Source organism: Nansenia antarctica (assembly GCF_963989245.1).
Source record: "Nansenia antarctica genome assembly, chromosome: 7".
Classification (NCBI taxonomy): domain Eukaryota; kingdom Metazoa; phylum Chordata; class Actinopteri; order Argentiniformes; family Microstomatidae; genus Nansenia; species Nansenia antarctica.
In genome coordinates this window covers 57,293,204-57,307,207 of record NC_137677.1, presented here as the reverse complement: position 1 = coordinate 57,307,207, position 14,004 = coordinate 57,293,204, and the positions used below count along the sequence as shown (strand labels likewise).

At 46.0% G+C, this 14,004-nt stretch overlaps 1 protein-coding gene across 5 annotated transcripts in view; it reads right to left on the bottom strand.

Annotated features, from left to right (window-relative positions):
* kalrna (kalirin RhoGEF kinase a) overlaps positions 1-14,004 on the bottom strand; it is a gene marked incomplete at both ends in the record, with an annotated part of 159,815 nt that overhangs the window by 60,007 nt on the left and 85,804 nt on the right. For all 5 annotated transcript variants that reach the window (XM_080535635.1, XM_080535636.1, XM_080535637.1 and 2 more), the window contains 4 exons: positions 1,084-1,279; positions 4,636-4,810; positions 5,528-5,697; positions 12,048-12,239. In XM_080535635.1, the coding sequence (XP_080391761.1) occupies positions 1,084-1,279; positions 4,636-4,810; positions 5,528-5,697; positions 12,048-12,239 (733 nt within the window). The remainder of the gene's footprint in view (positions 1-1,083; positions 1,280-4,635; positions 4,811-5,527; positions 5,698-12,047; positions 12,240-14,004) is intronic.

Genomic DNA, 14,004 nt, shown 5'->3' with positions numbered 1-14,004 from the left:
TGTGTGTGTGTGTGTGAGTGTGTGTGTGTATGTGTGTGTGTGTGTGTGTGTTCACCACCCCAAGTTAAAAATTTCTCTCTACATCATCACATTGATCCCAGAGCTGTGAGGAGAGGAGAGAGACAGAGAGTAAGAGGACTGTGCTGAGGCAAGGACAGCCCCGCTTCTTTAACCTAATTCCTGACTCTCCTCTTCCAGATTGTGCAACTCCACAGCTGGTGAGATAAGGCCACAACCTCTACGCCCCCCTGTTGACACCTTAACCTCACACTCACACGCATGCACACGCACACGCACACACACACACACTCCAAAAAAAAGCCTTGCTTTTTCTAATGCGGTGGGGCAGCACACTCACATCCATATTGGTCCTGTTTGACTACGTTTGTATAGCATGGAGCTGGCATCATTAAGGTTGTAGGTTCAGTTCACACTGGGAGCATTCACTTCCTGTACTGTAAGTCAGTTAAGATGAAAAAGCATCTGCTAAATGGACCGTACCCCTACACTTGTATGGGAAGTCATTGGTGATGGTGCGGTGATGTCCTCACCAGACCTACAGTATGTCATGTCACTTACGTCATGTGACCTATGTCATGTGTCCTGTATCACGTGACCTGTATCCTGTGACCTGTGTCCTGTGACCCGTGTCCTGTGACCCGTGTCATGTGACCTGTGTCATGTGACCAGTGTCATGTGACCTGTATCCTGTGACCTGTGTCATGTGACCTGTATCATGTGACCTGTGTCATGTGACCTGTATCCTGTGACCTGTGTCATGTGACCTGTATTCTGTGACCTGTGTCATGTGACCTGTGTCCTGTGACCTGTGTCATGTGACCCGTGTCATGTGACCTGTGTCATGTGACCTGTATTCTGTGACCTGTGTCATGTGACCTGTATTCTGTGACCCGTGTCATGTGACCTGTATCCTGTGACCTGTATCCTGTGACCTGTATCCTGTGACCTGTGTCATGTGACCTGTATTCTGTGACCTGTGTCATGTGACCTGTGTCATGTGACCTGTGTCCTGTGACCTGTATCCTGTGACCTGTATCCTGTGACCTGTGTCATGTGACTCACCTGAGGCCTGGACCTCCATGATGTACTGGTGCAGGTCCTGGCCCTGCTGCATCACCTCGAAGGTCATGTTGTTCATGGCCAGCTTGCGCTCCGTGTGGCGCTGCAGGCGCTGCTCAGCCAGGCTCAGCTCCTCCGCGTTGAAGTCGTTCACCTGGCGGAGCAGGTCCTCGTTCCACGAGTCCAGCTCCGCTGTCACCTAGAGCGAGAGAGAGAGAGAGAGACATGGTCATATGGTCATCTGTGACTCAGTTGGTACAGCATGGCGCAAACAACCCTTATTGTGGGTTCGATTACCACTGAAACCATATATACTGAAATGTATGCAATCACTGCAATTGGATAAAATCGTCAGCTAAATAGCAAATATTATTATTATTATTATTATTATTGTTTTTATTATAATAATAATAATAAGTATTATTATTATTATTAATAATAATCAATCAATCAATCAATCAAACACACTTTATTTATACAGCAAGTCATACATAGAATGCAACTCTGAAAGTACTGAACATAAAAACAATAGTAAATAAAATGCAACACAATAAAACAAGAGGTAGGAGATAAGAAATAGATAAAATACGACACAATAAAAGCAGGAATAAAACATGAAAGAGGAGACAAGAAATAGTGCAAGTTGAGATAAGCACTGGAGATAAAAGCCAGGCTAAAAAGATAGCTTTCTTTTTCAAAAAGAGCATTCTTTTAAAGATGAAAGATTTAAAGAACTCTTTGCCACCCTCATTATTATTATTATTATTATTATGTATATACACTGTATATACACCTGGATGTATATGTCACACCTGGAGCAGGGCAACACAATACTGGTCTAAACACTCATACTACACGTATTGTCATATAATGGCCTGTGTTGCTTCTGAACAATATTATTATAAATAACAATAAATGATGATACTGAGAAAGTAATCCTAATAATAATATCATCTGAGCTCCTGATATCCTCCTAAGACCCAGAAATTCATGTTTGTCCTCTGTGGGGGACATGAGTCTGAGACCTCTAAGTTAAGCACTATTCATGCAATCTGTTAGAGTCCTACTGTCCTGTCGAGAGGACATCCTGGGCTTTCTAGTGATGTCACAGTTGTGGGGGGTGTGGCTAACAGAGCACATGGACTTTCTTTTCAAAATATGTTCCATATTTTATGGCAACAAGAGAGGTAAGTGATATTCTTTTCATTATATTTCTTCTGCTAATAATGAATTAATGAATGAATGAATGAATGGTCTTTATTGTCATTGCTATAGTACAGGTACCAAACAACGACATTTAGGAGGGGTGGCTCCCCTGGTGCTAGGAAAGAAAAAAAACTAAAAAAGACAAGAAGGGAAGGAGCTGGTTTACATAAATAAAGGCTATGTACACTATCCACTATACTATACTGTACAGATAGACGACTAGGGTTGTCATATTGCACATAGTGTTATTGCACATTAATTTAAAGTGTCGCAGTTTGCAGGCTTGAAATGTACACATTTGTGCCTCAGCACTACACCTGATTTTTTTCAGTCCAGCAGCTGCCATCAATCTGTCCAGACTGTCCAGGGCCCAGAACCTAGGTCTTTGCTGTGTTCAGGGCCTGGATGGCCCTGGGGTAGAAGCTGTGCTTCAGTCTGTTTGTCCTTGCGGCCATGGTCCTGTACCGCCTTTTCGAGGGCAGCCGGGCAAAGTGTACGTACCCAGGGTGGGTTGGGTCTCTGGAGATCTTGGAGGCCTTCCTGAGACAGCGTGTGTTGTACAGCTCTTCCAGAGAGGGGAGGGGGGCGCCGGTGATCTTCTGGGCTGTTCTCACGACTCTCTCTAGCGCATTTCTCTCCGCGGTTGTGCAGCTGGAGAACCAGTTGCAGATGCCGTAGGTGAGGATGCTCTCCACTCCGCCGCGGTAGTAGGCCACCAGTATCTTCTGCTTGTTGTGTTCCTTCCTGAGGACTCTCAGGAAGTAGAGCCGCTGTTGTGCCTTCTTGATGGTGGCTGCTGTGTTGTTCTTCCATGACAGGTCATCCTGTATGTGCACCCCCAGGAATCGGAGGGCTGAGACTCTCTCCACGCTCTCTCCGTCGATGAGCAGGGGCTGGACCTCAGACTTTTTCCTCCTGAAGTCCACGATGATTTCCTGGGTCTTTGACTTGTTCAGCAGCAGGTTGTTAACCTTGCACAGCTTGCTCAGTTGCTCTACCTCATCCCTGTACGCCGCCTCGTCCCCCCCCGAGATGCAGCCCACCACGGTGGTGTCGTCTGCAAACTTTACGATGGAGTTGCTGGGGTGGACGGGGGTGAAGTCGTAGGTGTAGAGGTTGTAATAATCAAATTGTTTCTTCAATATGAGAGTCATAACTTCAATTTAGTAAGATTTCAGAAATATACAGTAATTCTAACTGTTTCAAAACAGAACTTTTATTCAATGTACGTAAGCGTCCTTGGGTCTTTTGAAAGGCGCTATATAAATTAAAGTTATTATTATCATTATTAATGTCCTGTGTAGGGGACAACAGGACTTACTACCTCCCGTTTTTAACCAATTTCCAGTCCCAGTTATAGACAATTCAATGAGTTCGAGACAGATTCTTCAAGAATAGCCAGTCGAACAAATACATAAATGATCTTGATGTCTCTGATGAGAAAAAGAATGATGCCCTTTGGAAGGTGAAACCTCTCTTAAACAGAGTGCATCAATGTTCATGAAATGAAAATAATTTGAACAGAAATCCACATGAAAATGAATGCAATCATTACATTACATCATTACATTCTGTGATCAAAACGAGACCCGGTGTCCATGAGTATACTGTACCGAGTGTACATACTGTTGTTAACATCGTTGTATACACTAGTTCATATGTTTTTATTAAGACAATTACAGTCACAATAATGGTATTTTCTGTGTTCCACTGTGCAGTGCCATGATGATTGTGCTGATATACAGTAGGAGTCAAACATTCACCGTTGTGAAAGATATAATAGAGCACTTTGGTCATTCATGTCACGTCTCATTCCAGGACATACTGGGTTCACTGCAATTCACTAGCCGTCCTCATCAGGGAGTACATACAATGTTATTTATCAATGTCAATGTGTCATCACATCAGCCCTGCCCAGTCCCCAGCCCCCAGCGCCCAGTCCCCAGCCCCAAACTTAGTCCCCAGCCCCGGCTCAAACATTAGCCCCCAGCCCCATCCCCATCCCCAGCCCCAACACTGGACTCATTAGATTACTTTGTAGATTACTGCCAGCCCCTCCATCCCCACTCTCCCTCCCACATACAAGCTGGCCACCTGGGCCCCACCCCCTGGGGACACTTTATCTATCAGTCTTCCTGTCTTGTGTCCATCCCTGCCTCCCCCACACCTCACCCACACACACACGCCCCCCAACACTTCCTGTCCCCCCCTCTCCCTGCCCCTGTGTCTCCCCCTCCCCCCTGCCCCCTGTGCCCCCCCTATGTACTCCGCTGTCTGTGTCCCCCCCTCCCTGACCCCCCCCCCCTCCCATGTCTCTCCCCCAATAACCTCGTTCCTGTCCCCTCTCACCTCAATGGTGTACTGCTCAAAGATGCGCAGCTGCAGGAAGATGTCCAGCTTGATCTTGCGCTCGTGGAAGAGCTCCTCCATCTGGCCCTGGGCCTCGTCCAGCTGCTGTAGCACGCTCTCAATGTGGGCGATGGAGCTGTTGTGAGGCATCTTGTTGGTGGACATGGCTGCATCCCTGCAGCACAGACACACAGACACACAGACACACAGACACACAGACACACAGACACACAGACACACAGAAACCAGAATGGTTTGTTATAGTGGTGTGTTATTATTTATTTTGGAAATAGAGAGAGAGAGACAGAGAGAGAGAGAGAGAGAGAGAGAGAGAGAGAGAGAGAGAGAGAGAGACAGAGAGACAGAGAGAGACAGAGTGGGGGGTGGAGAGAAATAGAGAGAGAAAGAGAGAGAGAGAGAGAGAGACAGAGAGAGAGAGAGAGAGAGAGAGAGAGAGAGAGAGAGAGAGAGAGAGAGAGAGTGGAATTCCTTCCAATCACCTTCCTTGTAAAAGGCACTTCCAACACACCTGCTCCTGCAATGGATTTGCAATAGAACTGCCATCACAATGTTTTTATTTGAACTTATAGCACAAACAGTCCATAAGCTCTGCCACTTGACCTCCCCTCCCACACAAGAGTCCATAGCCCATAAAACAAGCGAGTGCATTTTGATGACCGCAGTGAAAGGGCCTCATATTTCCATCGGCCTCTTGACAGGCCAGTCATGGTGGAATGCGAGCGTGGTTCTCCCTTGCCTGAGACGAATGCCTAGACTTCCGCTTAGCATAAGTGCTGTGGTGCTCAGGAGACCGAGGTTTTGAAACGTGTCTGTCATGCACAACACAATCCGGGCCCCTAGGGAGAGAGACGTATGTGGCGGCGGGACTAACCGTAGTTGCTGGATGAGGTCTTCTCCCTCCTTGATGACGTTGAGCGTAGCCTCTAAAGTCGCTGTCTGCTGCTGCTGGAACTGCTTGATCAGCTCCTGGACAGAGTCCACTGAGTCTGAACACACTTCCTCCAGCAGCTCCTTCTGGAGGTCCTCCATCCATGTCCACAGCTGGAGAGGGAGACAGACAGACAGACACACACACACACACACACACACACAAACTTTACTGGCTTGATTTGGCCAATTGACACAACGGTCAGAACTTTTGGCATACAATGCAGTACAGTCAGCACAATACAATGCAATCCATCCTGTTATGATACTCATATTTCCACCCAGGTCTGGATAATACATCCATACATACTGTACTGTACAAGGGCAGTTGAGGTGACACTGTGAGCACCAGTGCCCAATGTATAACAGCATTCTATCATAAAAACAGACACACATTTCTCCATTTTGCTTCATATGCATTATACATAAGCAGGAAGAGTAGCTACTCAGCATTTCTCTCCCTTTAGACTAACTGTTCGACAGAGTGGAAGTTCATCCATCGTCATGGCCATCTCCACAATTAGAACACCGCGCCCTAAAACTCCACCTAAAATAGGCATCCATTTCTCAACACAGATTGATTAATATTTCATCGAGGAAAGATTAACCTATCCTTGAATATTTCAGCGAGGGTACAGAAGCTTGACGATATAATTACACACAACACTGCGAGCAGAATCTGAGTAAATTGGCAGGAGACGTTTAATTCTTTTGAGGGGGGGGACGACGACGACGACAAACCATGCAGTTCAGTTCACCTGTCTCATTATCATTTTACCAGTGTCGTCCACACAATCACACTAGACATAGGACTGTCTCACTGTTACCCCCAAAAACACATCGGCCTTGCCTCGCAAATGTAAAAGTTGTGTCTCGCAACGGGGGTTGTGGCGTTGGGGACGCTACAGCGAGCATGTAACAGAAGCAGGCTGCCAGTCAAGCGGCAGACCAGAGAGAAGCATTTGGGAAAGACTCAACTTGTTTTTCATCCAGATGGCTGAAGTACACGCCGCAGACAGAGACACAAATAAGACTCGGATTCGACTTTCTGTATCCTAGTCCAACTTTCTGGACACAAGCTACAGTTTGGTCATCTCTGTGGCCACATACAGTATATCACTGTTGAGTATATTGTTCCTCAAAAGCTCTAGAACTGCAACTACAGGACCTTAGAGTCATGGTACTTCATCTCTTTTGAATGTGGTCAAAGAACTTCCTTGCCGTGGTCAGTGGTTCTGGCCACCACTTGCTGTACTGCATCACTACTGACTATAGTAAGCACTTCATAAGCACTCCACTGCCGGACTGCATCACTACTACTGACTATAGTGTTCCTCATAAGCACTTCTAGTACAGCAGGACATGGTCATAGTGATGGTGCTCTGGTGCTACCTTCAATCCTTCAGGGTGGTGCGACAAGTGAGTCTTTTTGAATGAAAATAAACGGACAGTGACAACTTCTGTGTTTAAGGAAGCGTTTACTTGGTGTAATCAGGCAGCAGAGCAAGTCCATACTCTGGGTCCAGCTGCGTGATCTGAACCAACAACCAAGAGTTTTTTCCCCAGCCCTTATAGTGTTTGACCCCTTTGATCTATCCCCCCCCCGGCGGTCTGCAGCAGTATATAACACATTAACATCTTCATGTCATACCAACCTGTATGTTTATTGGTTTGATAAGTTCTTGTCACACTTAACTCAATCACTCACTCATCACTGGGGTGTGGTGAAACCCAGTACCATAATGGTTGATAAGTCTGTTTCCCGACAGTCTAAATCTTACAGCATGTACAGTAGATGCTTTACAGTAATTGGTGCTCCGTGTCGTTGCATGGCAATGAATGAGAGAAAAACACTGAGTGCCGCTACCAAAGCATAATCATTGAATCAGATAAGTTAAAGTACACATGTGCATGCGAGCTCTGTTCCAGAAGCCACATACCAATGGAAGCACAAAAACACTTTCCATTGACTTGTAGCCGGTCAAGCCTTTTGACCAATAGGATTTCCGAGAGTAAGTCCAATACATACAAAGTATTCAAAATGGTCTGAGTGATCCATCACACGTATATGGACTGGAGGCTGGAGGATATTCAGAATGCAATGCCAAAAAAGACCAATAGGGACATAAAAAGCAAATCTATTGCTGTTTGTACTGTATATAGATTTTCCATGTGTTCACATTCCTGATCCAATGTGATCGCGAACATCTCAGTTAAATACACAACGAATCGTTTTCAAGTCAACAACCGTTATGTTTTCTGTTACAATAAAGAGGTCTGAATCATCTGACCTTAATTACACCTCAGATATTCCTAGATTGACCGAAAAAAAACGCTTTTCTACCGTTACTATAACTCCTATACTACACACCTACTCACACAGAGTAAAAAAGGGTTAATAAATTCATAAAGGCAGAGAGCGGCGTTGCCATCTCTGTGGTTCCTATGGTAACTGCTCCCCATGACTGCTCTGAGCACGCTCAGAATTAAAACTCCTTCTCTATGTCTCCTGCTGGTGCCGGGGGCTCCTCCGCTCAGCAGAGCTGCGCTGGGCACGACCGACACACGTACACACCCCTACTACTGCATACTATTACACACAGATTTCAGCATTAATCTGAATTACCACATGGGATTACATGGAAAACAGTATGTCGAGCGTAATAGCTGTAATCCAAGGGGGTACAATCACATATTACTATGCACCGTCAAATCTATCTATGAATTGATAGATTGATAATCTTAATATAACAGCAGATCCTTTCATTTCTATTCCACAGACGCTCTCCTTCGTGATCGCGTATTCATCCAGAAGCTGTGGAAATCGCGTCGATGTGCCGTTTATTGACTGACACGACTTCCTAGAATACAGAATTCAGTGCGAATATCTCATTATGGTGTTATATCCTGGGGCATAGCATTCCAACAGGTGTGATAAGAAATGAATCACCTCTGTTTACGGGGGTGTGTCTAATGAACACTGAAATGAATCCTGATCGCGCCGCAATGCGCTGTGTTGCTAGGAACATCTGGGTGTGCTCAATGTCAAGGCTGTATTGAAAAGGCATTACTTGCCACCCACTAGTGTGGCCCTTATATTATTCTCCAAGAGCATTTTAATCTTCTACTCTATGTTTCACTTTGGAGTCCATGGAGTTTGACATCCTCATTCTTTCTTTCTGTACCCCAAACACCTCTGAAATATTGACTGAACGACCAAAGCTACTGAACATGTGGTAGACAGCCTTTGAAACATCACACTCTGTGATAGCCAAATCATGCCTCTGATTACTTTCCACATCTAATGGCACGTGTGTGTGTGTGTGTGTGTGTGTGTGTGTGTGTGTGTGTGTGTGTGTGTGTGTGTGTGTGTGTGTGTGTGTGCGCGTGTGTGTGCGCATGTGTGTGCATGTGTGCACGAGCGTGCATGCGCGCGTGTGTGTGTGTGTGTGCGTGCGCACGTGTGTGTGTGTGTGTACTTTCCTCATCTGTTTGATCCTAAAGCCCTCACTGAACACAGACCAGAGTAGACAAGAGTCTCCATATAGACCACTTTCCAGAATGCAAATTACCCTCTTCCTGCACACACAGCAGCCAGGGCAATGTCTTTTAAGCTAATTGCTACTTTCTGTTGCTCTGTATCGTATTTCAAATGTCAATCGATACAAAGGTAAAACCATAAGCAGACCAGACTGCCAGCAGCAGACTGCGGGGGTCGCACAAGGAGAAAACAAATTAAGATGAAAGATGAAAAAGATAGCCATCATGTCCTACATACCTGAGCGGTAAGGAGCGATTATGTCATCATAAATCGAAAAATCAATCTCTGAGTGCATCTTTTAATTTTACTGTAAGTGAGAGGGGGAAAACGCAATCCTCTCAGGGAAAAACAGTTTCCATGACAAGCAGGACTAAGTAGAAAGTTGCCAGTGATTGTCACGCGAGCCTGTGTTGATAGGGTTTAGTGGGTATTAGCGACACATCTGATGTAGCGTAGCCGTGCTAATCTGGCAATGCTGTGTCAGTAGGCTTTTATAACACGGCCATACCAGGGGAGGATGGGGGAGGCAGAAATCAAAGGACGGCCTCACTGTAATGCATTAAATAGAACGACAAAGGGTATCAACACACAAACTCAAAAACACACATTTGATAACATTCCTCATTCCATTCCACGTCTTACAACGAGCCCGTCTTCTGATTTCGACCTCCACCAGCCTCCTCTGAGACATACCAGCAGCACGCGTTGGAGTCCACCACCACACTGACAATCCCTAACACAGGGAATTTTGGACATTTTGAGTGTGCCGAGGCCCTCGTACATTATTAATAATGGATCGTGCCTTCAGTTTTTAGAGAGAACACTCCGATCCGCAGAGTCTTATCTAGAGGGGCCATTCTTGGCAGAAGTTGGCCTGCTGCTTCTTCGGGGTCCAAGCTTTCAGCACTAGCTAAAGCCAAAATAGTAAAAGTATTTTGAGAGAAAAAAAAGTCTGGAGTCTGGGAGTACCAACTGAGTGCTAGTAGGCTACTTCATTTCCAGCTCACGTATCCCACGGCTTTAGCACTTCCCCTTTGCTGAACTCCAATAAAAAAAAAAAAAGATCTCTTCTGGACGAACCAAAGTGATCTCAGAGACCCTATCATCCAGAAAGCAATGTAACATGCAGTGATGTCAGTAATGGCTGCCTCCTCTGATGGAGAGTTAGGCAGGCAGGGCCAGACAGAGAGGCCAGTCAGTCTGTAGGTAAGCTGAGAGCTCACAGCACAGTAAATAGGCCCTAAACACAAATTGCCTTTAAGAGAACCGACTGACTAGTCTGAGGGGACGTAGCGGATGACTTCATCGACAATCTATCACTCGGACCTATAAATACGGGACTGAAATGCGCGAATCATTTCCGTGTTGATAGCTATATTTCCTCAGACTGAGTGGCTGTTCCCTTCGCATACGTCTATTAAGACCCGGCGCTGAGACACTTCTAGCGATCACTCTCCTGCTGTTCAAAGCAGTCTTAGAGCAGCTGCTCTCCTTAAAACCACATCCCCACTGCACTCTCATCATGTCCCACAAACGACGTCTCCATTAAGAACATGAAGAGAAGAGACTGTTCTGCGCGCGGCAGACCCAATGTTCTGCAGATGAATCGTGCCACCACCTAAAACTACAGAATAATGATTCGCTTTCAGAGTGGAGCGGCGAGGCCCCTCTGGCAAAGGATCAGTGGGGGTGGCGCGCTGGTGAGATCAGAAGACAGAATCAATAAGCAATCGTCACCCAGCACCCAGACACACGCTTTAAATCTTCCCTGGGCTAAAGGGCCGGCTCGTTAGGGGGGGAGAGAGAAAGCATTTGGAGCACTAAGGAGCAGGGGGGGGGAGACGGGGTAAAATATATGATCTAACACTACCACTATGCACTATCTAGGGAACCTCCTCTACCTCTAACACCACACACACATTATTAGTGATACAGAGGGAGAGAGAGAGAGAGAGAGAGAGAGAGAGAGAGAGAGACAGACAGAGAAATCTGAAAATCTGTGAACCTTGAAACCACAGTTCACCACTTTCCCTTTTTTCAGAGAGTTAAAGATAACTACAGTAGTAGGGAGGGAGAGATGGTAAGCACACCTCACGCAGACACTCGTGAAGTTTCCTGAAGTCTCCAGCCTTGGTCTCTCTCTCTCTCTCTCTCTCTCTCTCTCTCTCTCTCTCTCTCTCTCTCTGAAACACATCTGGCTTGGATCAGGCTGCGCTAACTAGAGCAAAGAATCCCTGCATACCTCAGTAATCTCACTGTGCTCCTCTCTGAATGACTGGTATGTGATTAGTGGCACTCCCGAGGCTCAGACGGGCATCTGAGCCTGCGTTTAATAAACCCTGCGCCTCCCTGTGACCTGATCTCCAGCCCCGCTTCCCCAACGCCCTGCCTTAGTGCCCCATCTCAGACCTTAGGACCCGAACTCTAACCCCCCCCAGCTCGGCAGCAGCCAACACAGCCCAAGCCCCATCCCAGGTGCCCTAGCTCATACCTTTACCCCAGCACCTACTGTACTGTACCCCCATCAATTCACAATCTATACTACTGCAGTATACACTCATGGAGGTACTGCACACAGCTACACTAAACCCCCCAAATCTATGTTGAATAGAGGAAGCCATAACGATGATAGAAATGCGATCACAGATAAAACCGTAGATAACCTTAGATAAGACCTTAGATACAACTTGCTAGACTGAATCCTACTATCCATGAAGTTGCTACAGTACTAACTAGCTTCTGCACGGTAAAGAGAGCGACAAAGACGAAATTCATGGGGTTTTACCAATAAATATAAGTTTGTCCTCTATTTTTCTCTTTCCTCCAAGAGCGGCTGAATACTTCTTCCATATCTAGGTTCCACACTCTGTAAGACAGTGAAACATCGTTCCTGCGGTTCATAGGTCAGACGGGGCTCTCTTACCTCTTTGGTGTGGGTGTGAAAGGAGACAGACATGTCCAGCAGGAGCTTCCTCTGCTCCACCCGTCTGACAAAGTCCTGGATCCTAACCTCCAGATGCCGCGCCGCCTTGTAGATCTCCTCCGGGTCACATTCCCCCGTCTGGGCCAGCTGCTCCGCTGCCTCCAGGAGCTTGTCAGCGTTGGTGTAGGTGTTCTGATCCGAAACAGACAAGCCAAGTTAGATGACTACCACACAACACAGGTTTGTAGCTAAAGGAACTATGACGAGTACCCTATCTCTCTTGTCTATGGGCTACTGCATTGATGTCTCACATTACCATGTCAATCACAAGCGCCCAGTGAGATGATTATAAGACAGAGGGACTTTGACACTCTCTGACTGACTGACTGACTGACTGACTGACTGACTGTCTTACTGACCGACTGACTGACTGACTGACTGACTGACTGACTCTCTGACTGGCTGACTGACTGACTGACTGACTGACTGACGGACTGACTGACTGACTGACTGACTGACTGACTGACTCTATGACTGACAAACTCTCACACTGACTGACTGACTGACAAACTCTCACACTGACTGGCTGACTAACTGACTGACTGACCACACGGATGTGTCTCTCTTAAGATGTAGATCCTCTCTGACAGGGACGCCTCTGCTAAACGGCCGAAAACAATTCCATTACAGCGCCATCTGTGCTGAACGGAGGGGTAAATCCCTGGCAGGACACAGTTTAATCCCTGCACTAGCAGGGACACTTGCTGTCTGTCTCTGTGGATCTGGATCTATGTCTGGACGTCTACATGACACAGGTCATTGGGGCGGTAGCCATCAGACCAGATTAACGCCCTCGGCTAACGTGTACTGTACACACACTGATCCGGGTCGACCTAACTGGAGACCAGTTAACCTTCCATAAGGAGGTATTGCTATATGATATATTATGAATAAAGCGGTGGGTCACATTCACTGGGCTATTAATGGACGGAGAGGAGGATTCTTTGGGAACTGGAGGGGGACCCTTCCCATTTGCCACCTTGTAGGAGATTTAACACCATAGGCCTCATTGTAATGGCTGGTTGATAATGAAAGACCTACGTCTACCTATCCTGCTTAGCCCTCAAGTCCACACAAGACCCACTTACACTACGCTTGGTGTCTAATCTTCCATTATCCACGGCTAAGCTTTTTTTTTGTTAATCTGCGAATTTTCTAATCTTTTTTTCCCTCCTAAAATATCTTAATCCAACTTTGGGGGGTTTATATATACAGTAGATCACTGACAAAGAAATGTGGAAATCGATGTGTTTGTTTATTGTGGAAAAAGTGAGAGCAAAGATTTTTTAAAATCAATTGGTGTTTTCATTTGGGAGTGCTGTGGATTGATTGGATTGTCCAGGGGTAGTGGTGGTCTAGTGGATAGTGAGTTGGACTTGATCGGAAGGTTGTGAGTTCAAATCCCGCCTGAAACCACACCACTACTAGTGTGCCCTTGAGTAAGGCACTTAGCCCTCAGTTACTCCAGGGGGAATGTCCCTGTAATTCGTAATTGTAAGTCGCTTTGGATTAAAAGCGTCTGCTAAATGTCAAAAGTATTAAATTATTTTCCTGTACTCTTAGGTTTATGCAGGTATTGTAACACACGATAACCCCTCGCTATTAGAATTTCTATAGCACTTTCATACACACTGATCCCTACTCTGTACCACATTGTTATGGTAGAAGTGGGGAAAATCTCTTTGTGTACAGTGAATAGAGCAGATCATTGCATCCATTGTAGTGGATACAACAGAAGTCAATGTGAATATTCGCAAACAGGATTACACTGAGTGACGATATGAAGGCTATGTACTGTACATTTACCGGTGTACAGAAAATGCTGCACTCAAACCCAAAATCTATGTTGAATAGATGAAGCCAAAAACTAGGATAGAAATTAGATCACGGATAAAAC